The 25,602-nt window shown below is 36.9% G+C and overlaps 1 protein-coding gene across 11 annotated transcripts in view; it reads right to left on the reverse strand.

The window, feature by feature from the left end:
- Positions 1-25,602, reverse strand: part of PTPRM (protein tyrosine phosphatase receptor type M) — a 460,837-nt gene that overhangs the window by 205,108 nt on the left and 230,127 nt on the right. For all 11 annotated transcript variants that reach the window (XM_048289399.1, XM_048289394.1, XM_048289392.1 and 8 more), the window contains exons 8-11: positions 24,605-24,913; positions 21,347-21,456; positions 18,629-18,830; positions 14,841-14,943 (exon numbers count right to left, since the gene is read on the reverse strand). In XM_048289399.1, the coding sequence (XP_048145356.1) occupies positions 14,841-14,943; positions 18,629-18,830; positions 21,347-21,456; positions 24,605-24,913 (724 nt within the window). The remainder of the gene's footprint in view (positions 1-14,840; positions 14,944-18,628; positions 18,831-21,346; positions 21,457-24,604; positions 24,914-25,602) is intronic.

The following is a 25,602-nucleotide window of genomic DNA, read 5'->3' on the forward strand; positions in this document are numbered from 1 at the left end:
TCCCTTGGGGAAGAAGGGCCTACTCATCCTCTAAGTGGCTTGGGTATGTACAAACAACTAAAAATAAATTAAAAAGAAAGTTGCAGATACAGATTTCAAGAGGCTATTTCTGCTGTTATCAAACAATGAACAAGCCATTTAAAGTATAGAGCTTGTTCTATACTATCCTGCTAGTGATCTGTTCTTAATTTGAGTACTTTCTTCCAGCAATCACCTATTCAAAGCAATGAGTGAAGGAGGAAGAGGGCAAGAGGGAGGTGGGGAGAGAGAGGGATGCAGAGGAAAAAAGGGAGAGACAGAGAGGGACAGGTGGGGGAGGGCAGAGACTTCCGTGTAAAAACCTGCCGAGAACAGGGATGCCAGTTAGTCACAAGTTATGTGGGAAGCTTTTATAACAAAAACCACCGATCATCAAAGTTATCTAGGTTTATGAAACATTTCTCTCCAATCTTGTTTACAGATATTTATATGGTAAGACTTTCTCCATCTTTCAAAATTTGTATTAAAAACACCTTATTTCCATCACAACAGCTGAGTAACACCCACCATCCCCTTGGTATGCAGTGTAGTGCAAGGAAATAATCTTGGTTTATTCCAGTTTAAAGGACAAATAGCAAATCAACTTATATGTTCCGACTTTTGTATTTGTCATGCTGTGGAGGTGTTAGTGCTTAGCAGAGCTCAGAGGACGGTGTGTAACTTAGTACAAAAAGCGTATGACCTAAACTGGTCTTGCTCCTAAAATATAATCATGATAACAGTTAATAGCTGGTCTTGCACAGACCATTTTTGTTAGATGCCACATGTCTGATATAGTAACACAACACTGAGTATTTCCGTCTTGTAACTTTAATTTCTCTTTGTCCTGGTTTGATCAAGATAAGATCAGTTCTAAATTGCTTTGGAATATTAGCTGGCTACCATGAATTTATTTTGTATTCTCTCAACCACAACTCATTACATACAACTTGCTTGGCATCAATAAGTCACTATGGCTTTTGTGTGTGTATGTGTGTGTGGGAGCGTGCGTGTGGCTCAATACCCTGCCGCTAGGCTATTTAGTGATAAAATCTGATATAATAAAATATTAATTACAGCTGAAAGGTTGGGCGAGAAATATGAACTCAATTACAGTCCCATATTGTGAACAAAGGGCACGGTGAAAAAATCCTTTAGTTATAGATGTTTGGGATAATAAAAGAACAACTAGAACATTAGACTCAAGCTGAGTGCTCCCTAAAAGGCCACCTGTTATTAATCTTCACATCAGGCATAGAATTTCAAGTAAATTAGGTCAAGATGAAAGACTTTTGCTGCTGATTTTTTTTTTTTACTTAACTAATTTAAAGATTTCTTTATCTGAGTATTTTTTCTTTGATGTCACTGCAATTTAGTAATTAGAAATTTGTAACAAGCACAAGGACACAGCAATTGTGATTAAAGGTTAGATATCATATATAGTATGCAAAATGATCACCTCATATGGTGGCAAGAATTAGCAGTTTATTCTAGAAGTCTTCATTTCAGTCAGATTGACAGTTTCTCAGAACCAAACTGTAGCAGATGTGGTTATACCACTTTCTACCAAGGTTAGAAAGCCTCTTTTTTGGTTTGCTTGTTTTTCATAAAATACCAGCAGTGGAATACAAGTTATTCTAAGACTTCTTAATACATACATTTTTGTTCATCAGTTTGATTTACCCGAGTGTGAAGTTAGATGCATTACCAAAGACTTAACAGAATGTGACCAGATTGCAAACAAGCACAGCTGTGATCCAAAGTTAGTCCAAATCAAATAATATGACCTTGAAACCTTATGCTTAGTAGCGAATTGTAAGAACTGAGAAACCTTATCTATTACTGCAGGCTAAAATGTGACATTAGATCATAAAATAAGATTCTCATTGTCTGAGGAACTGTGTTCTCTATTAACATTGTTTTCTATTTCAACAAATTTTGCTGAAACTATGGCGATATATTTTGGTACCAAGCCAGAAAACAGACTTTCAATGAATTTACATTTATGATACTTGGAACAATCCAAAGACCATTTCAAAGCTTCTTAATCAGCTTTACGTTCTTTGCTTAATTTCTTTTTAAAAAGAACACAGAAAAATGGTAAGTTCGTAAGTACAAGATAAAAGTATCTTGGTACAGGAAGCAAAGTGCTTTTACAAGCCAATATTACACCATTTAACTCACCAGTTTTCAGGTTGCCAAGGCCAATTTACAGAACAACAGGAAAGCATGGAAAAAGGAGTAAAGTCTTGTCACAGTTCAAAAGAACTTAAGAAAGCAAAACTGTCTAAAATAATTTAGTCTAAAAAAGAACGAAGTTAGAGGGGATCTGAAGGAAATATTCAAAATGGAAAGTCATGTCAGGTCAGACTGATCCTTCCTTTTCAACCTGACACAGAGAAGGAAAACGCTGATGCACAATGGTACTGAAGTACAGATCAATGAGGAAGATACAAAAGAAAATTCCAGGAGTCTGAACATATGCAAACGAATATGCAACAATCTGTGAGATCACACAGCCCATCTTACCAGAATCAGAAATATTGCTTCTGGAACTGTATGCCTGAGTTTCTGATATTCAAAGACAGCTAACTACTGCTTCAAAATTGCTTATGACTGGAATGCAAAGATTCATTACAACACACTTTCAGCTCCAGCAAAGTTGTTGATGGCACTCAAACCATCAGATTCCACCTGGTTCCATCCTGCTATGTGAGGCAGGGTAGAAAGAAGACACAAACTAGGTACTTTTCTTACGATAGAATATGATGCTGTTACTCAGTTTTCACAAATTATGTAGAAAATATATCTGGCAAGGTCTGACTGACCAGTTTACTTGGATTCTCAAGAAAACGGGAAGGCCAATTCTCACCTAAAAGAGACAATCCTAGTTCTTTAAGTCTACATGGGATGAATGTGTTATGTCATTTCCACTAAATAATTTTGAGATTCAAACATCTCTTTTTAAATAAATACTATACAATGTTATTTTCATTCTACAGTTTTCAGGGAAGCTGGATATAATACAACAAAATACTATACTGGAATTAAAAGGAATGGAGTAACAGAAAAAAGCAGCAGTCTTCATGCAAGAACCTGCCTGAGTAATTTCTCCTTTCAAAGAAATCCAGAGCCACTTGTAAGCAAGAGATTTCTTCCTCAATAGCCATGAAGAAGATCAGTAGCTACACAAAGTTAAATTATAAGAGCAATGAAGAAAATACTTTGAGAAACAATATGATGTTCCTACGGAATAGGAACATTTCCTCAGATCTAAATCCATACATAAATGATAAAGATATATTATTGCTCAGTCTCTTGTATTCAACTCCCAATTTATGCCCATTAAGTGTGATGCTGCCTCGTAGAGCAGCAGTTTTCATTCTGTTCTCCACAAACTTCTAGAAAATGCAGTTTGCAAAAGGTAAGAAAAACATACAGCTTATGGATTTAAAATCATGACAGTAAGATCTGCACATACACTGCAATATCTTCAGGGGTTTATAAATTAAAAAAATAATTCTATTAAGGAAAACTGATTACAAGATTACGAGTAAGTGATACTCTACTTCAATATTTTCTAGTAAACAATAGACTACTGCAATGCTGTAACTATGCCCTGGAGGGTGTCCACGAGGTGTGGACAGTCTGCAAATACACCAGTGTTCATGGACATGACCATGGCCCGTTGCACAGCTTTTATTTATGAATGTAAATTAATATGCAAATTGATCAAGGAGCCTGGATATTACACAGAAATTAAGAAGTAGAATTTAGAGCAGGAGATCCGCTAATGGATTAATAATACTGTTAACACTAAACATATCCTACAACTTCTACAAAGCTGTGCACTGGAAATTCACTACTGAATTGAGCTGGGGAATTAACAAAATACATGTGTTAAAATGAGCAGTTTGTAAGTACAGGGAGAATGCTTATTTTCTCCCTTTATTCAAGGATGCCTGCAATCTGCTGGTTTGTGTGCAGCACAGGAAGAAAAATATTTGCTGAGGCAGCTGACTGAATACACAATCCAATTTCAACAGGTTTTTTGATTCAAAGCTTGAAAACTGTTTACTGCTCATTAAAGCACTCACAGTGGATATGAAGTTTTTAATCTATTCAATGAGGGGATACCACACAGAGATACTAGCTCCAACAGCTCCACTACAGTCGTTTAAGATGTGGTCTCACTTGTCCATTTTCTCCTTCCAGATGCTTTGTTTTCATGGGAAAACTGGTGGAAGGCAGGACACGCCTGTGCTTCAGTTGCAACTGCAGAAGCCAGCATTATCACTTAAGCACCCAAGGCACAGGCACATTTCCTCCTGCTGGCTCTGCTGTAGGAGAGCAAGACCACAGCAAAAATAACCACAACAGAATTCTCACCTCACAATGCTATTGTCTCTTTCCACAACTTAAATGCAGTGGGTTCCAGTCCAGCAATTTGGAAACGGAGATTACTGTGTTCATTTTCATTCTTTCTTCCCTACAAAAAGGCTCTGCAGGGCACTTTAATCAGCAGTGCAGAATGATGCAGGCAGACACAGAAAACAAGTCAGTTTTTGTGGCATCATCCCCAGTTTTTCAGGACTTCTGTGGATAAATACAAGGCTGACCTTCTATTCTGTCAGTGGAGGTATACCTCTTCCTCCTCCCTGCACTGGGAATGACTTTGGTAGGATTAGGTGGCATAGAAACCTTGGCAGCATGACACTGTGCAGCTCTTCCCACAGGAAATCTGGCTGTAGATAAAAGATTCTGCACAGTTCAGGATTAGCACAACTGTTAAATACAGATGAGATTTTGGCCTTGTGCTTCTACTACCCTACGAGGCTAATCTTGAAAACAGCTTCAGCTCTAGATGTGAGAACACAGTTAATTCATCTGTCCTCATCTGATTTCCCCATGGTACTTTCTCCCCAAATTCAACATTATTATAATGCCTTACACATCTATCCTACCACTCTCTGAGGCTGTTTCAGGCTGAGGCACTTACCCTTCTCCTGAGTAAAGAGTTGCTGCTTTCAGTTGTAGAGCCCAGTAAGTGACTCTAATGTTTCTTTGTGTCATTTAATGTAATCCGGTTGAGCAGATTAGCTTTTACTTAGCAATGCTTTAGAGTCATGATGCTTGTTGTAAATGCCAGTGATTTCCCTTCCTACTTAAATGAACAGCATAACAGAAAGTTTTCATGTTAATATTCAGTAAAATGAATACTCCTTCAGCATCAAGTATGGGGAATGACAGTGTTTCACTTGGAGTGCATCTATAGCTTTTCTTCCTCTTTCCATGTAGCACTCCACTATATCCTTTTGTTTCCTTTAACATTACTTGGTATAAAATAAAAGCATTTATTTGTTTGCTTGCAACACATGATCAAAACACTTTAGTACAAATAAATAGTTCAATGGTTTAGAATGGCCCAATCAAATATTATTTATACTGAGTGTTAGGAATTGCCCCAAATTACTTTGTTCTGGAAACCCCAGTCCTGCCATACGTTTAAGTATTAGCAACAGAATTTTTTTTTTTAATGCAGCCATTTAGTGTTTGCTAGCGAATAAAGGGCTCATACAAGCTTGCTTAAAAATCACAATACTGAAGAAAATTTCCTAAGGTCAATGACCGTTGTCAAAGAATCTACAGAAAATCCATTAAAGAGGTACTGATTACTATTGTGTTGCAACCTAAATTATTAGAAAAATCCTGTTGACTTTTTGCTCCTTGTCACTCAGTCAATTCTGATCCATGCGAGAATCTTGCCAAAAGTTTGTGCTCTGCTGGGGGTTGTCATGTACAAAAAACTGAAAAATGTACTTTTGGCACCACAGTGCTGTGTGACTTTAACTAGCACCACCTACCTGACAGGTGTACATACCTGTTTCAATTCACCACTGCGTAGAGAATTTATATTTGAGCTGTTTATATATATGCTCTCTAAATTGAAATTGCTCTCCTTCCTCTCTGAAGGTTATTCCTCTGATGCATTTTTAGAAAAGAATCATTTCTTCTCTTGGCCTTAACTGGCTAGCTAAAAAACAAGCTGAGTTCTCTTGGATCCTACACATGTAACACAGATTTTCCATGATCATTTATGCCAAAACACTCCACTGCTGTAGTGCCAGTATATTGGTATTTCTTGGTAGATCAGAACGAGGCATAGGAGTTCACATGAGGTCTGCCAGTGTCTTGTACAATGGTGTTCATAGCTTGTCACCTTTGCTGGAAGCCCCACCTGCTGAGCACAGTCTATTTGCCTATTTCACAGTCATGCTGTGTTTTGATGATCAGTCATACTGTAAGCTATCCATTCACACTTTCTTCTCCTCTGTTATTTCCAAAATGAGCCTCTATCTTACAATACACATCCTCGTTATTAGCTCATTAAAGGCAAACTTTGCATCTCGTCCTGAAGGCTATTCAGTATTTTCTGTGCAACGTTCCAATCCAATGCTGCAGGCAGGATTACTGTCAAATGGATTAAAATATGTAGTATCTATATTTTAGATCTATAAACAAAACAGGCAGAATGTCATTGAGTCACCTCTCAGTTGATAATTCAGTATGTCACTATACAGCACAGTGAACGTGTATTTATATCACAGTCTCTGTTTTAGAGCTCTTATGAACCACTTAAAAATACACAGTTAACTTAAATACTTACGAAAGAAAAGGAACTGAATCTTGAGGACCACAAAAAATATAAAGTATATGGCATAGCTAGAGAACAGAAAAACTGATGTACAACATTGCCAAGGCTTCAGCACTAACAGGGCCCAAGCAGACAGGGCTTCCAGTATGACCTGCAAGACTGACCTGAGTGCTCACTTAGTCCAATGGGTGACACCATACTTTTCACTTGGGACACCTCACTTTGGCATCTAGAATTTGAGAGTAAAAATACTGATGGGATTCAAACCTTCACAAAAACAAAAGAACTGAGGTAAGATGATAAGCTACAGTGGAAAATCTAATTTCACACAGATGAGGATATGGGAAGTGCATGTACATAATACACATTAAGGTCAACAGTGAAAGCTCCCAAAGACAGCAATGGGTTTATGTGCCTGACAATTCCTAACCACAGTTTTACAGGAATTTAGAATGGGTCACTCAGCACTGCGGCTACAAACCAACATTCAGCTACTGTGATGCACGCTGCCAGAAAACTACTTTAAAATGTCTCCACAAAGTACATCCCCACATAATCCTGTACAACAACCACTGGGAGAAATGTAGCTGGCTCACATACTCCCCCTTCAATCCTTCCACAGCACACAGTAAAATGAAAACAAATCCCTGGCACACTTCAGTAAGCAAAGAGCAACAGCACGTCTTTCCTACATTTTCAAGGAATGCTCTGGTTCTGCATTTGAACTTGGATATGCTTAAACTGAATCTCCTTCAAAAATCGTTCAGTGCAGTAATTTCTAGTGATGTTCATAATTCTTTCACTGTGGTCTCTACATTAAACACCTCCTTCTCTCAAGGCAAGCACCCAGAAGGAGATTTGAGCCCCCTACGCACTCAGTGGGAGAAACACGTCTCTTCACAACCGCAGAGGGCTACTCTGACATGAAGTAGGATTGCACCTCTCATACTGTCTCTTTGGGATGATCGATGGCCCTAATCGAGGAACTTCCTAAACTCAGACAGAAATGGACACACTTAAAGACATAAAAGGCACTTTATTTGGGTTTTACTGTATAGGTCTACATCTGCTTAAGATACAAGTGTCTGAGCTCTCTCAGGAAAGATGTGACAGTCATACCAGCTTTTTCCAGAACAATCTAACAACTCCAGCAGGTTTGCAGAAACCAAAGGCTGGGGTTAAATACTGTTTTCAACCTGAGAGGCTTTCACCACACTGCTCCCAAACCCCACCCGTCTGTACAGAATTACTGTGGTCTCCTGCTGAAGCTGGCCTCACATGAAAACACAAATACAAGAAAAACCAGAGAGCTAGGAGAGCGTACATGATGAAACCTGTCTAATCAAATGGAGACTCTCTTTATTCTCTCCATTATTTCTGTTTTTATTTAAATACCATCTAAATTATAACACATTGAAAGTCCAATGAGAAAAGAACAGGGACCTCAGGTCTCTTGTTTGCCTGAGAGGAGCTTCAGGAACTTTGTACTTCTAGTTAGAGGTCTCTGCTGCTTTACTGGAAACATAATGATACTTGAGAACAAGTAGCTCAGACTTGCTAACACCGAGCTGCTTAAAATCCATCTAAGCTATTTATGCAACACTGTCCTCCCTGTTGCATCACTGGAAAGGTCCCCAGCAGGGCTGTGGCACCAGCCAGCTACCACTCTCTCCAAAATTCCTAGACATCAATCAGGGCCCATTCCCAAATGGCAATCTGTTAAGGGGTCCTGGTGCCTGGGAGCTCTGCAGTATGAATATGGACTGGTTTTAGCCTGTTGGCCTCAGTACAAGAGAATGGTACTGGGCATACAAATTTCACTGGTAAATATGCACACCTATGGTCTGAGCTCAAGTATGTTAACCTGAGCACTGAGTAGCCATTCCTCTGAAAGGGATCGTGAAAAAATGACCCCGTTCTGTTCCTTGCATACTCACAGACTGGGCTGTTCATTTTAGTAAGTATATTTTAGAAAAACGTGTTTTATCAATTCTGACTTATGTTGGCAGTCCAGAGCCAGGAAAACACGTGTGAGTTCCAAGAGTTAATGATTCACTGAATCATTGAATTGTTGCTGGACTTCAGGCTTCATGAGGGAGATTGGAAAAACCCAGTGTTCCAAAGAATCTTAACAAAGACATAGTGCAGATGAACTGGACTATCATCCTGTCAGAATGAGAGGTAAGCAATATAGAGAAGACTATCATAAGGAATTTTTCAAAGATATGGTCTCCACTGCAACTTACCTAAGGCCAGCATGTAGAAGGAAGGTTAAAACAAAAAAAAGAAGAGCAGAGCCTCCTAAAAGTGCAGCAAATTTTTGAGTCATTAATTATAACCAAAATCTGTGAGAAAGTATTAGTGAGTTATGAAAGTGAAATATAATCTCTTCAGAGATATGGAATAATCTATTTTCTCTCTTATTCTCGAATTGCTTTATTTATTACGGATTAACTTCTATTAATTGCTAAATGACAGATGTCATTATGTGCTGAGTTCTCAGTGACACAAATTAGTACTTAAAGAAATCAAGGATCAATACTCATTTTACCCAAGGACTATGTGAAAAGACACAGTAAAAGTACCATGGAAATTTCTGAACAAGCTAACAGGACATGTGAAGCTGCACCATGCATGTCCAGGCAAAAGGTACCATAAATTTTAGCTCAATTCACACTAAAAAATCCAAGGACAAGTTCTACTGCATAACAAAAAAGAATTACAGCATTTTTATAGCATAAGCAATTACTGTCCTGTTCCCTCAATGAAACAGAAATTGACCCTTCTGCTGTAAATAATTATACTTGTTGCTATAAAGAAGTGACAATTATGGGAATTAATAAAACCCAATCCCTTCTCTACCACAGACATCCTCAAACAAGTTTACTGGCTGCCTTATAGGTAGTAAAACTATGATTTGGAAAGAGCTGACCCTACAGCACACAGTTCAGGCCTTTATGTTTACAGGCCCTTAAGCAATAGAAAGGATGCTCACAGCAAGCAAATTAAAGAACGGACAGTAAATTCCCTTCATGCTCTTTAGATCCTGTAGTTTCACAGTATTTTGAAAGGCTGTTATTTTGAACATGGCTTTTCAGAATATTAGTGAGTTAGTAATGCTACTTGAACATGTATAGTAACATTATTTCAACATAACCATTTCTTTATTACAAATCCACCTAATATCCAGACTGTTTTATCTGTGAGCTCTTGAAAGGCCAGAGTTCACTTTTCATTTTATTGGGAAGCTTTCCAAATTCTGCTGATTAATGTACAGTTCTGATATTTCTCTCCTCAGCTGTGTCTACATAGCATTTTCTTTTTTCTCATTACTGCACTACCATGTAATGCCACTGGGAATAGAAGGAAATTACAATAACATGCTAGCATTACATAATGTGCAAGGCAGAAATTGTGAGAGGACATAGCTAAAAATGCAGATATTGCAATGTCTTTATTTGCATGTGCTCTTGCCATGTTTTTGCCCACACAGAACACTAACATCTCTTATGGTTGCCAATCAGCATTCTCCCATTTCAAAACTAATTTTTTCACATATCCTGAATTTATAATTATACTCATGATGTCTGCCTTCATAATTCATGCACAGTAAGTAACACTGCACACTTACTATGCAACACAGAAACTCAGACTGAGATATCAGGAACTTTGAGATGTGGATTGCAACTTTGAGGCCCAGGCCTGTGGCTACAACGTGCTCACAACAGCAATTCAAGTGTCTCATGGACTTTTCACAGCAATGGAAAATATCCCGAAACTTTTGTATTCAGTGTTTGAAATCCTGCTGCTTTCTGAGTTCCAATGATATCTGCATGTGTTTCCAAACAGCCTGGCTAGCTTGCTAGTTTTTATTTCGATTTCTTGATTGCCAGTGAAACAATTAAATCTGCTCATCTCTTGACCAAGTGATTGATTTTTGTAAAGATGGTACGTTTCAAGAATAAAGGTAGGCAGTGGCTTTTCTGGAAGACTGTCAAGATTGGAGGTTTCTTTACACCATTTCAATTTCCTGTGAATCATGCTGCTCCTATGCCAGGGACCATGTGCAGATAACCTTCATTCCAGCTGTGACAATGAACCAAGTATTTACAGGATGCCTTTAAAGGTCTCGATTAGGCCAATAAGAAATGTCCATTTCTGTGAAATTTAGGCAATCTGAACACCTCATGATGTGTCCCTCTGACAAAGTGTGAGAGGAGTGCTTATCGCTTTAGATAACATGTAGTTTGAAATTTCTGTGGTAGTTCCCAGTTGTACTGCAAAGTTGTACTATCTTATTATGGCCTTTTGAAGTATAATAAATGCTACTTCTTCAAGGTAGAGAGATTAAAAGTATGTTTCAAAATTAAGCACTTCAAGTAAAGAGATGTTTGTTTTATTTTCCCAGTAGAGTTCTTATTTATGCAAGTTGAAGAAGTTGGGCACACAGCTGATAAAGGGCATGCATGGAGAGTACACAGATTACCTTCACTCCAGAACACTTAGCTTTCAACTCACATCAGTCAAAGTTTATTTGCTTCCTTCTGCATGTTTTGTTTAACGTATTTTTAAATTATACTACTTGGCAATTGCTGCAATTCTCTCCCTCTCATCCTGTCTGAGCTTTGCAGCCCCAGATGCTGCTCGACTGATCCCACATAGTCACAGCAGTCAGAGCAGGAAGTACTCTGGTGTCCCAAATGCCAAGTACTGCATCCACAGGGATTGGCTAGCTGACACATTTGGTCATCCTGTTCTTCCATTTCAGACTGGAATAGGAAAGTACCAAATGTCTGTGGTGTCTGTAAGAGTAGAAAGGTTGGCTGAATGGGCCATTAACTGGCCAGAAGAGTTTAATGGGGCAAATCCAGCTGAACCAAACTCTGTAATAATGTAATAAGAAAAAGAGTTCATGAGGCAGAGTAGAGCCTGGATGTCTTGCTTGCTTTCTTATTCATTTTGCTCCTTTCCCAGTCTGCTCCTCAAAGAGGCTTGCTATCACCAGGTGATTTCAGTGTTATCTGAGCCAAAATCTTTGGGATGTTTACTATTAAAGCTTTTTGAGGATGTGGCACAGAATAGCAGGAAGAGGGTGGTATGGGGACAACATTTTGCTGCTTATGTAAACAGATAAAAGAAGTGGAAACACTACTTGACCTTAATCACAGCAAGAGTGAATAGAAATAGGTGCAAGAAAGAAAACTTGCCTTCTCCTGCTGAAGCTAAAACCTTGCAAGAAAATGCTTTTCAGAGAAAGATCACAAGAACCTTTTATAATGGAATGTGACAAACAACCTGAAGTTCTTTCTAACTCAGATCAATGTATAAATAGCACTAAATGCAGGCAGTAACCAAGCGTTACAGTTCTCTTTCCTGTGTATGAGCCAGATCTGTGCAATAAATTAGCATTCCTTAGTTAAGTATATGGCACTGACCAATTGAAACATCTGCAGAAAATTTGGCCCCAGAGTTTTCTAAAATTTAGGCTAACTTGCCCTGAAGAAGTAAAATACACAAATGGTATTACCTTGGAAAAGTGAGTCCCCCCTCAACAAATGTTGAAGGGCCCTCATAGAAAAAATATTTGCATCTGTATGCTTTTTATGTAAATTCTTCAAAACTTTACTAACTCCTAAATTGAAAAATCTGAAACAAGAGAATATCCACAGTAAGACCCATATTACACAATCTCCACAGAGCGATCATCTTAAATTAAACATTTTTTGTTTCATTTAAGCCTTACAAATTACAATCATTCTAAAAATCAAAATGGCTTAGCCAGCTGTTAAAGAAGTGCATACATTCATCACTACTGAATGCACTACTGCTTTAAGTATATATAATTCCAAAATAATCTCCTTGAAACAAAGACAGCAACAGCCATAAAGCATGCTGGACCTGAAATTGGAGACAAAACAAGCAGTATTTGTTGTATTAAATATCTGACAAAATACATTTCAATCATGTCCAGTCTTATGAATTCTAAAACAATGTGGAATGCCATTTGGCCTTCATGATTAATGTGTACTTTATCACTGTAAACAGAGTTTTCTGAACATTTCTATAAAGTCTGTTTTTTTGAATCAACATTTAAACAATCAGCGTTATGCCTTCTCTCCTTTGATGTTGTGCTCGTTGTGTGCAGATTCTAAGTGGCATAAAATAAAAAGATTTTTCTTATTTAAGAAGAGAAAAAGAATTTAACCACAGGAAAAAAAGATGGACTTCAGAATGACCTCAGGTATCAGCTTTGTTGACTTGAATGACAGTTTGTGCTCTCCTTCTCCATCTCAGGAACTGATGAATTTTATGTGTCATGGCTGATGTGTAGATCAATAAAACAACAACAGTCATTTACACTGCAAGTTTAGTGCAGTTTCAAATATCTGCATTAACCAAGCCGGTAGCTGTAGCAGAATCAATAGACAAGGCTTCTTGCCTAGTGGTGTGGATAAATGAAGTATGACTAAACTTTTAACACCCAATGAATACAGATTAAGATGATAAAATCCATATGCAGAATGTGTCTTGCAAACAGTGTGCTTGCAAGTGGAATGTACTATAAAATGTTAGAAGTATTAAGAAATTCTTACTTTCATTTTCACTCTGCCTCACTCAGCATTTACACTCTAAGTTTGCAGTCAGCATTCATTTTATTTTAAGACCTGTTGCAAAGGACCTCGGTAAATTTGCTGCTGTGTGTTCTATCTGTCAGTTCTATAGCTTCATGTCACTTTAAATCTCTCCTCTTATTTCCCTAACCACTCAAACACTTATTTGGCAGACTTTCATCTCCTAACGAGCTCCCTTCTATTGTCAGTGAAGTTTCTGATATGTCACTACTGTACAGGAGCCAATCATCTTTAGTTCATGATATAGACAAAAGGACTGAAACCATTTTTTTATTAATAGCCTAATACATTCATGTTTAAACAATGACTCCAACTTCTATCATTTTCATCCAGATGCTTGGATTCAGAAGGACTACACTATAGCTTTGTGAGATAAAGTCAGACAAATATCAAATAATTCTGCTTTTAAACTAACCTGCTAAATCAGTTTCATTAAATGTGCTCTAATGTTTTCTGCTTTTTTTCTCAGATGGTTCAGACTTCTGCAATGTGCTAGATTTTCTTTTTAAAAAGCTGTCTGAATGAATGATTGGATAGCATTTCCAAAATGCAGACCTATGTACATATAATATATATAACTAATAGGAAAAAACCCTAATTATATGAATTGTATGAATATTCTGAAGAAACCCAAGAAACATTTATTTTCATTCATGCATGTATGAGCACACCAGATCTGTATTTCCCAAACAGAAATGATCACAAACTTCAGCATCAGGATGAAAATATTTGATAGCCACTCCGTATAGATGGAAACTCTTCCTACAGTAATAGAAGTATTAAGGAGGATACACAATTAGACAAAATATAGCTCTGAAAAATCTCTCATCTTTGTTTTTTGTTTATTCAGAGTATTGAGCTCATTACTGGTTCTCATTTAAAGTAATCTAACCGTTTCTCTGTCTTCTTCACTGAAACTCAGGCATCTTTTATTCTAATCAATGAAAAACTTACATAGTACCATGTATCTGGCAGGGAGATAAACCTCTGAAAACTGGAAAGTCATTAAGAGATGCTATACAACACTAAAGAATCCAAGATACTGATTTTCCAGGCTGATTTTTTAAACTATTATTTCTGCTATCATGGTCAAATAATGTAAATACTTTATGAATGTTACAGTACATACTGTTTAAATTGGCTAACTTACTAAGAGTTGACTATTTTAAATCTGTGGAGTAAACAAGAAGATTGAATATTAAAGACAGTAGCTCAGCATAAAAAATGTGATATGCCCTTGAACTTATAACACTGTAGTAAGCAATTACCTTAAAGAAGCCACCCACACAACAGAACTATGGCTTTGTTCCTTATCTTCAAAGAACAAGCCACTTGCATCTGGATCAAATCCTTTAAACAATACATGAACACTCAACATCAAAGCACTTTCATTTTCTTCAGTTATTTAATTTAATTAGAGCTAATACAGACATGAATTTAGACACTGATTGCTGTGTAGAAAATCCCCAGAAAATACGCTCAAGAAATCAATCAATTTGTTTTTTAATTTCATAAAGATTTTTTTCCCCCAGTACCTGACAGGAGCGCCTCTGCTCTGTGCAGGTTTCAGCAAGACTGTCACAGTGCTGTCAGTTTGATTCAAAGGTGTTTCAAGTTCATATGGTGGCATAGATGGTGCTAGAATAAGAAAAGAAAAGAGGCAAATAAATCATTATTCCTGTATTTCTTCTTCCAAGAGCTGTATCTTTATTTGCATATGGAATTTTAAAGGCTTCTTCAAATACAAAGACCATATACTACAAGTCTAAGATGCTTTCTGTTACAATGCAAGCATGAGACAACTGTTAAATAACTTCAGGAAAAAAAATAAGGAACAAATCCCAAATAAAGAAATACCAGCTCACTGCCAATTTCAAGACAGGAAACAGATACTAGTGTGAGTAAGTTTGCAGAAACTATTGAGAATCCATGACTTGGAAATGAAAAGTTATCTTAAGAACAGCATCTGCAAATGTGCATGCTGAAGTGACTATAGATTTTGAAACTGAGCCCAGCTTTCTCAGTATGTCAGTTGTATCAGGATGCATTCTCAGAATCTGTTTCTCCTGGAATTTTAACTAGTGCTATAACTGTCCTGTGTCTATTGTCCACCAAGATGACAGTTCATCTTAGTTTGAAGCCTCACTCAGCACTTTTGCAAACTGTGTCTTCATTAAAGATTTACAGTTGTGATTAAAACAAATGATGCCTCAGTTATTGCCTTTTACTGTTCCTACTTTCTTCAGAGCTATCATCTACTCACATTTGTATCATTACATTGGAGAGAAGGCTACTCAGTTAATTGGTTATTTGACAGGCTGCCGTATCCTTATTGTTCAGTTGTTAATGAAGATGCACAATTAACAAATTTAAAGGCTATAGAAGCAAAAAGTGGTGACTGCAATGGTCTCTTCTGACTGCAGGAATAATGCTGGGCAATTAACTTCCCTAAACTAATTCTCGCTTAAAATGGAAAATACATTTGGTGGGTAAGATCTTTTCCTTAGAAGATGCTTCCAAAGATTCATTTAGTTCTTCTCAATTCATACAGTTTCATCTTACTGGATACTTTGCATGCACCATACCAACAGAGTGTATTATGCTTCACATACGGGTAATATGAACCTCTAGCAAATTATTATCAAGTGTATTTTAGAATAATTTTCATTTTCCCAGTAGTATCTGCATCTACTTGAAAGGTAAACATTCTCTCTCTTTATCCATAGTGCCCTACATATCCAAGTAAGGACTGCATTACGGATTGCACTGTGCTCCGCAACTCCTCAGTCTGCTGTGAAAACATTAAAATCCCCACTGCTTTGCATTGCTATTCATCAGTTTTGAAATATTTCACAAATAAAAAAATTAATCTTCAAAAACCTCCTTGTAAGCTCAGAGGGTTTTATTCTGTTTACAATCCTGGATATAAGGCACTAACATTTAGACTAATCATTTTAAGTAATTTGGGCACCCACTAAAGTCATACTATTACACACTACTTTAAAGGTTCAGGCACATTTTGCAGTTTTGAATATCCAGAACTTGTTCATATAAAGTCCCATTCTCAACCTGACCATCCTGAAAACAAGGACAGACAGGAACTGTATCTCCAAGAAGCTGTATGAGCTCTGAACATTTTTTGAATGCTCTGTCATTTCTCGTCCTTAGTCTCCTGCCCATACCTTAGCAAGTCTTTTGATTTTCCTAATTTATGACTCCTAAGCCCCTACTAGCTCTCTTTACTAATTTTAGTGCCCCTACAAAGACCAAAACTATCTTCCTGTCCCAGGTGGTTCTCCCAGTCATAACCTTTAGTCCTGGCTACTTTTTCTTTTCTCCATTTTTCCCTGTCTAAATTAGGACTCTTCCTCCTCCACACTGCCTACATGTAAAGAAGGAACTAACCAACAAGCAGAGAAAACAGGAAATATTCACATAATATAAAAATGAAACACAACAACTATTTACAGTATATAAGAGTACTATTCAAAACACTTAGGAAATTAAGAGATTGTTATTTAGAATAAAAGGCAGTCTAGAATTAGACAAAGTAAAATGCAGAAATTGATCAAATTGCACCTAATCTGTTCCAAAAAATAGTGAAACTTTCATCCAGAAACGCTGAGAAGTTCTGTTTCACATCGGTCCAAAATGGAGAGCACTGGCCACATGAAAGAGCCTCAAAGCTTTCCAGTGAGACAATGAGATCACAGCCAATACCACTGCAAAGAGGGTTCCATATTCAACAGCTAAAATGCCAGTCGTGACTTTTCAAGTATATTAAAAAATACACACATTTTGCTTCTATCTTAAATTCATCAGAGATTGGTTTTAACTACCTATGGACAAGGCATGAACATTCCTCGTTAGTACAGTAACTAAGAGGAAGCAATGCGAGTGTGGTGCAGACCAGACAGTTCGCAGAACCTCGCCACACGGAGGTCTCACCCTCAAGCATGCCTGCAATGCCTGTTCCCACTAGTGAATTTTTGTTGGTGACATTATCATTTTAGAAAACAACAATTTAAGGTCCAGTACTATGCCCAAATGTTCAGATTCTCATCTGTACTCAATAGTCCCCATTCCTCATTCTAATAAGGGGTGGTCTCATCATCCTAACTCATATAAAGTTTTGCTGTGTCAGAAATTGGTTTTTGACGGAGGAAATTTCTGCTCAGTATAGGAAGGGGGATGGAAAAAAACCTCCATCTTTACTGATGAGTGTTGATTATGTTTCATGTTCCATACAGAGTTAATTGTCTAACCTGAAAACTAACAACATTTTTGTTTCTCTACAAACACCTGCACTGGCAATAATTTCCACCTTGCATTAACTGCCCTTTCTTACAACAATATAGAAGAAATAATTTTATTTCTGATTGACACGTGTCAGTTTTTTTCATTCCAGTGAGGACAGAAAATGAGGGGTGGGTGGGGAAGAAGAACACAGAATGAGAGTAAAAGAGAAGATTTTGTACACAAATGCTTTCTGGAAAGCACAGTTGACCACAAATAGGTAAGGCAATTTTCTATAAATATTATCAAGGGGCCAATTTATTAAGGGGCCAGTTTAATTCTGAAGCAGACTGTAGAGAAGTGAAGAATAAAGGGATTTCAACTGTAACTTTGCAAAACATTTTGTCATCAATTACATAAGCATTCTGGAGGATGTAATAACATTCCATCCCCTCAATGAAGTGTTCTTCTGCCTCAAGGGAGGGCTTGAAATATTGGTCAAGGATCTGCAGAAGTGACAGAGTCATGCTGCTGTTATCTGAAAACCACTAGTCCTGATGTTCTCGGCTAACACAGTTTCATATCCACTTCAGTCCCCACGCCTGTCAGGAACACAGGCAGCCTGGCAGCTAACTACAGTTTCTAAGTGAGCTCTACACGAACAGCATCTCTGCTCTACTCTCGATTGTTCATGGCTCATTAAGGAGATTTTCCAGCACTGTTACTGTACTAATTTAGAATCATGTCAAGGCTGACTAAGCTCTGAATGAAACCCTCATCTTCAGATCCAAAAAAACCCTATGCTAAATATTGCAACTGCAGCTGGCACTGGCTGCAAACACATAATTCATAGGGGTTTCTTGAGTGATATGTTACAGTTGTGAACAGGAATTTCAAAATACTAGCTAATACCTAAGCACTTGGAAGTTCTTCAGATATGGTAATATATGTCACTTTGACATCTACGGGGATGAACGTGTTCTTCCCTTTTTCAATTTGCTGCTTGTTAAATTCTAAAGAAGTAAACAAGAAAAGAATCACCCAACTCATTATCATAAGGAAATGATAATATTCTTTGATCAAGTACCTGATATTTTAGTCGTGAACTGATTTGTTATTGGAGGTCCGAAGCCTTTAGCTGTGCTGGCTCTGATGGTAAAAGAGTAGGTAGTGCCAGGATACAGTCCAAAAAAGAGATAGTGCGTTTCATTTCCTAGCTTTGAGACTCGTCCACTTTGATTGGATAAATCTATTTCTGGGTCAAAGGAACTGACTGCTTTGTAGGTGATCTGCAAAAGAACAAGAAAGCTATAAACTGCCTTGAGCAGATGGACAGAGATTGCATCTTTATCCAGTAAAGCCTTCTGATGTATGCGCTGTCAGACATTTTATGATAAGCTATCTTACTCTCTTACACTCTTCAAATCCCGAATCCCACGAAGAAGCACAGGAACTGAGTCGTAACTCGTGTGAGTTATTACTTTTATAGATACAGAGACTTAGAGGCAGCTGGATTACAACTCTAAAGGATGGGTTCAGGCTTACGTTAATTCCTTCAAGATGCTGGCTTTAACAGTGTCACATTTTGAATTCATCTTACTTGTTGGTTTTGATCAGCACCAGTAACAAAACCAAAACAAACAGGTAAAAACTGAGAAGTAAATAAGAGGGGGTGTAAACCCCAAGTTCCAGCTGAGTTCACTGTAATTACACTTTGCCCTGAATAAGGTTATCTGTAAAAAATGATAAGGGCAGCTTAAGGCAAATTTTTCAGAAATTGGGTAAAGCTTCTATTTTAGTCTGAAGCTTAGCTATTACAATTGCTAATTTGGATTTTTTCAGGTTATTATATTGTACCTAGGTCAGATTCTCATTTGGAGGAAAGAAAAGATAAATGTTAAGTAATATATGCAGTGTATATTGTATCCTCAGTTCCTTCCTTGATTCAAACAGTTTTTTTAGTTTTCATTAGAAATGTTAATGTAAGTTCACAGTAAAACTTGATCCAGACTTCTTCTATTAATTACTGATTTCTGTGCACTGTAATGAGAATTTTAAAATATGAAAGACATTTAAAAAATTAGAAAAGTGAAAATGATTCACCCCTCCTCTTTGCTTTTAAAGTTTCATTTTTACGCAAATAATTCCAAACCCCTTATTATTAAAAGTGGTAATTGACATTCTTTTTGCTATACTTATTCAATATCACTTTAATTAAGAAGACCCATAATACAGTACATAGACACATCCAAGTGTTGGTGTTACATACCTCAAACACTTGCAATTTCCTAAAACTGCTGACTTAATGAAAATTGATTTTTATATGAACCATCTAATATAACATCAATGAAGTGCTGAAAATTAGTAATAAAAACTTTCATATCATTTAGATAAACCCCGACCTTATTTCAGTAGATATAGGCATATCCTCTACAAATCCTCATCCATAAACTGAACTCAAAGCACCTTAAAAAGCACCCAACTATCCCTTCTAATTCTAACAGATGACAGAAGATTAAACTACCAACTGTCTGAACTTTTTATCAGTAAAGAAATTAAGGTAACATACTGCTCACATGAATCTCCGTATCTCATGCTAAGTGCTATTATGTTGGCTTGTGGGTCATAACTTTTTTTTATAGATTTTAAAACACAGGTTAGTCAACTACCACCACAACTAGGTTTTAAATACAGATTCTGCCGTCTATGTTAGATTCTTACAAAATTTTTGCAGTGTTTAGTTATTAGATAGCTAAGGGGCTGATGTTCCACAGTGAAGTAAGCTCTTCCATGGATCACGCAGAACTCAGGTCAAGCTCTGAATACATCTCTGAATACACCTGTCCCAATACCCCTGATGGAGTTATGTGTGTGCATACATTTAAGGATGAACTGCCTGGGTACAGTGGGTGTACTCCTCAGCAATGGAATTAGACATGCAGGGATGTTCCGCAGTAGAAATGGGATATACCACTGTGTGCTTCTATGTACACTAACCTAGCAACAGTAACACCATTAACACTTAACTAAGCCATTCTGATTCCTGAATAAAGGCAACTGTCAAACTAGCTAGAAAGTTGTTAGCTTAACAAAAAATCAATTCATACTTTTTCATAACACTTTATCCTCTTACAATAAAGTAGTTTTCAAAACAGTATCAATAGGTTACCATTCAATTTAACTGTTCTTTTACACCGTATCTCATTTAGGTGGGGTTTTTTTAAACAAAGCATTTCAATACCAATTTTGTAGTAAGGTCAGGTAAGAAGCTTAACAGTGATTACTGTCTGACAGTTTAATCTGTGCAGTCTTTTGTCAATTTTCCTAAAAGGTATTCATGCAAAGGTTCCACAGGAGGAAAAGAAGTAATTTTTAGACATCTAACAACATATAATTTTTTTGAATTTGCATTTAAAAAAATTAGTTTTAAATTATGCCTGCTTGTTTCTATTAGAGTAAACTTCCTGTAATGACTCCTATCTAAATGTGATGTTGACCGCAACCACTGTCTTATGTCTCTTATTTTTTAATGAATTTGCTAAGATCTGCCTTTCAATCTTTTAAATATTTGATCTAGAGTACTAGATAGAATGTTGTATCATGTTATCAGTTTTCTTAAAGCTGGTAACTCAAGGACATTCTGGGTCCTGCGTAATTCACTTCTATATTGTATTTACTTTTAAATGGTTACTGTTTTTAAAATGAAGTTAATTTTACATAAACTGTAAAAACATATTAACTTTCTTATGGTTATGCATTTTGGAAAAACAAAACTAGACATGAAATGTGGCAAATTTCTAGATACCTCATACAAAGTAATCACACCATATGTTTGCGCTGGTTCTCTCCACTGAAGAAAAATCTTCTCTTCAAAGGTACTCCCTTGAATGGATTCAAGTGGCACAGCACTTGGGACTAAAAGATTGGGAAAAAAAAAAAACAACAAAGTGGTTTTAAGGAAAATTTCAGACGGACATGTTCTGTTTAAATATTTGTACTGCTGAGGCATAAAAACCACCCCACCATAATTTCCCCAAAGACTGAAGCAAAGGCCAGGGTAGCTCAGGAGGGGAATGATTTATTTAACAGGACAGTGCCGTTATGTGTCACCTTCAGTGTAAGAACAAATTAGTGAGCACCACAAATTTCCTGCAAACCTCTATTGATAATTAAAAAAAAGGACAAATCAGCTTTGTATAAGGAACTAGGGGATATCTCAAACAGAAATTTTTGCAAATAAAATCTACTTGTGATACCTACTTATCAACAGCGTTACTTCTGGAAGTGGAAAACATATTAAACATTCATATATGAAAATGGACAGGCACTGAAATAACAAGGTATAGTTTCAGAAGACTGAACTAGAAAAGTTATCTTGGAAACATGAGCCACATATTGCATAGAACAGCAACGCTCACATTAGGGCTGAAGACCTACAACGGGATGGACATAAGGAAAGTGTGAAACAGTTAAACTAAAACTCTGACATTATTAATTTTTCTTAAAGTCTCTTAATGTGGAAAAAAGACCCGTGAAGAGTCAGGGATGTCAGAAGGTTCTGATGCAAGGTTTGTCAACTGCTCTCAGGTATCTACTTGTGTTGCCTGTTTGCTCTGCAACCATTGCCTTATCCCCAAGACAATGCAATTCTCAGAGGAGACGTGTAAACAGCACATGGACTTGTATCTGGGATTTTATTTTGTAACAACACTGGCAAAGTAATGCGAAAAAAAAATCCTGAAAAATGAACAGAGGACTGTTGTGAAGCAACAGGCATCAAGGCGTTAGCACTTTTCCACAAACTCCATGTGAAAATCCAATAAAAAGATACATGTAACATTTCCCACAGAACGAAGATGAAAGCTCCTTGCTGTAGTAGTTGAAATAACTTCTCAGATCCCTTACTGAAATTTCCCCAAACAGTTAAAGAAGAGAAAGATCTGCAAGCAAGACATTTGGTGACTCCTTCTTGTTGACACTTCTGGTACGGAACTTCCTCTACACATCTGGTAGAACTTCCTACTGTTCTGTGCTGTTGGTATTGGAGTTTACAAGGTTTAAGACTTTGTTGTCACCTCTCCATAGCTCTCCACAGAGTTCTTTGCTCCACTAAGTGGATGCTCCATGGACACAGGTGATGGTTTCTGAACTGGCTTACCAGCCCTGTGTGCACCGATAAAATGACACCTTTAGGGCAACCTTAATTCTGGGCACCAAACTTGTTTCCAAATAGGAGAGAACTGGCAAAACTCATTTGGAATCATGAGGTTCATGATTTATGTGTAAAGGAAGAGGAATGTAATACAGTGTAAATAGGCTGGAAGTAGAGCAAATCACTATGGTAACCTCTCAAATTATCTGAAGGTCACAAACTCTGAGCAGCTGAGCCACAAAGAGGGGTTCAAACACTGGCAGAGGTCACCTAGAGATGTACTCAAACTCTACTGTACAAGGCCTTGAGCAATCTGCTATCACTTGATCTTTTCTGAGCAGAAGGTTGGACTAAATGAGCTCTCAAAGTCCCTTGCAGCAAACATGATTGTGTGATTTGAAAAATGATGATGATTATTTGGGTCAGTATACTCTGTTGTTTTACATTCAGACTTACATACTTCACTGAATGTACACCATATGCTAAAAAGTTGTAATTTTTTTCAAGGTATTCTCTCAGACACGGATGCTAGTTTTTAATAGGTCCTGAAATAAAATGAAGTTCCAGAGGGCCAGGAATAAGAAACTTTAGATAAAACACATAAACATCCCCAAGCTCTCTAGTGTTGTCATCCTACAACTGAACCAAATTAAATTTAGAGCGTGACAGCACAATTAATTCTAATTAAACATTTCTTTTTGTTAGCTATGCCTTGTTGAATCTGTTGCATTAGTAGCTATATATTCCTAAATAGTTTCATTTATTCCCTCATATATTTTGATTAGAAATTAGTACTACATAAAACCAATACAGCATGTATTAAATAATTTAATAAGCTTAAATGACAGACTTCAAGTATTTATTATAAAAGAAGCTCATCATTGCCGCAGGTTTCATTAGAAATATTTCCAACATGTTTAAAGTAAATCTGTCATTGATCTGGAAGAAAATACAAATCCATTCCTGTTCAGATTGCAGATGATAAAAATGGAAAGAGGGCAGATCTGTTATATAAAGCAATGCCAGTCATTTGATAAGGTTCCTTTTAACTGTATGCGTTTAAAACAGCAAAACCAAGGTCAAAAAAACTAAGGTACACTTGTAGAGGGAACTAAGGGGCTATATATCAGCACAGAGTATTCTGGAAAGGTGAAACTGATTCCTGGTGCATGACCAATTCAACAAGGAAGTCCCATTTTGGTATTGTAGCTAAGAGACCTCCAATAAACTCTCTGCATGTGTAATCAAAATAATATCACAGAAGACTTGGGAGGATGGTATAACCTTTTCATGCAATATTATTAGAGCATTGAAGAGACACGTTACCCAATTCTACTGTCTCTGCTCAGAAAAGACATTAGCAAATTACATTATTTATTACTTACTATATTTATTATTACTCAAAATGAAACAAGTTTAAAAAAAAGAGACATGAAAACCCCATGTGAGTTGAAAATTATTAAAAGGAAGGGACTATCTGTATATTTAAATGCCTGTATATGAAATATAGTGTGAATAAGCAACTAACAGTGTCCAGTGGTTAGAAAGCCAAAGACAGAGAAACTGAAACCACAAATCAAGAACAAATATTTAGTGCTGAGCACATCACTCAGCAGAGGAGCTTACATGAGAATACTGCTGAAAATCACCTGAAATTTCTTCAAACAGATACTGGAACTTTAGAGAGGCAGAACATAGACCAATCAGAAGTTACAAGTTTAATGATGAAGTGATTAACTATGTGGGATGTTATAGGTTATGTGAAAGATCACTGTAATAATGGAGCTTCATTAAAATTGGTGAAGTTGGTGGAAAATCTGTTACAAATTTTAGTGAAAGCAGAATGTGCACTTACATAGAAAATTATGCTATCAGGTTGTGTACCATATATATGTAAATACAACAACTCACCATCTTCATCAGTTTGCACTACAAGTTCTTGGCTTTCTTTCCGTCCTTCAGGATTCATCAATACTAATTTGATGCTGACATTTGTGTATGGTGATAGATTAGTAATTGTGTGCTGGGGATGTGAACTTTCTGTATCCCAGCTGACTTCCTCTCTCACTTGCTCCTGCCCTCCAGCCTGGTAGCGGTAATGCACTGTGAGGTTGTACCGATGGCAACGTGTGACATTATATCCAAATGGCTCCCAGCAAACAGTGATCTGTCTAGATTTGATCTCCACAACCTCCAGTCTTTGTGGCCCACGCATGGGATCTGCAAAATTACCAACATAATTCTGCTGTTATTACTTATTCAGATTTTAACAGTGATGTGCCAAGTAAGAGGTTATACAGTTCTACAAATATGACAGATAAGCAGAAACAGAAATCCAATGCTTTATAGAATCACAGTATAATAGAAGTATAGGCTCTGAAAAAATGGGGAAAAATGGAGAAAAGAGTGAGAATTGTCTTTGATGAAAAATGAAGAGCAAGCAAAACACTAAATAAAGTTTTTATTCTTCGACTCAAATTGCATGGTACAGTTGAAATGACACTTTTTTACCTGTTGCATGGAAAAAGTAAGCATGTCCAATTTCTTTCGCACAAATTATTTGTGTTAACACTTTTAGAGCAAAAACCTGCACAGAACAAGATCTAAAAAGAAAATGTGATTTCAGAGAAAACTTGCAAATACACGTTAATTTTCTTGCAGGACTGTTTATACAAAGGCTAGATGGTTCTTCAGCTATTTCTTATTCATTTGTTTTTAAGTTAGACTGAATGCAATTACTCAATCTCTATTTGTCTAGGACATTACGTTAATATTCCAATTTCTTTAAAATAGACCATAGGGTTTTTTCCCACAAAAACATTAGCTGTTACTAGTGCAAATACCTCAGTTTGTTGTAGTGGTTTAGCAAAGATACAAAATAAACAAGATATTCTCCTGCATCTGTGCCT

This window comes from Corvus hawaiiensis, chromosome 30 (assembly GCF_020740725.1).
Source record: "Corvus hawaiiensis isolate bCorHaw1 chromosome 30, bCorHaw1.pri.cur, whole genome shotgun sequence".
Lineage (NCBI taxonomy): Eukaryota > Metazoa > Chordata > Aves > Passeriformes > Corvidae > Corvus > Corvus hawaiiensis.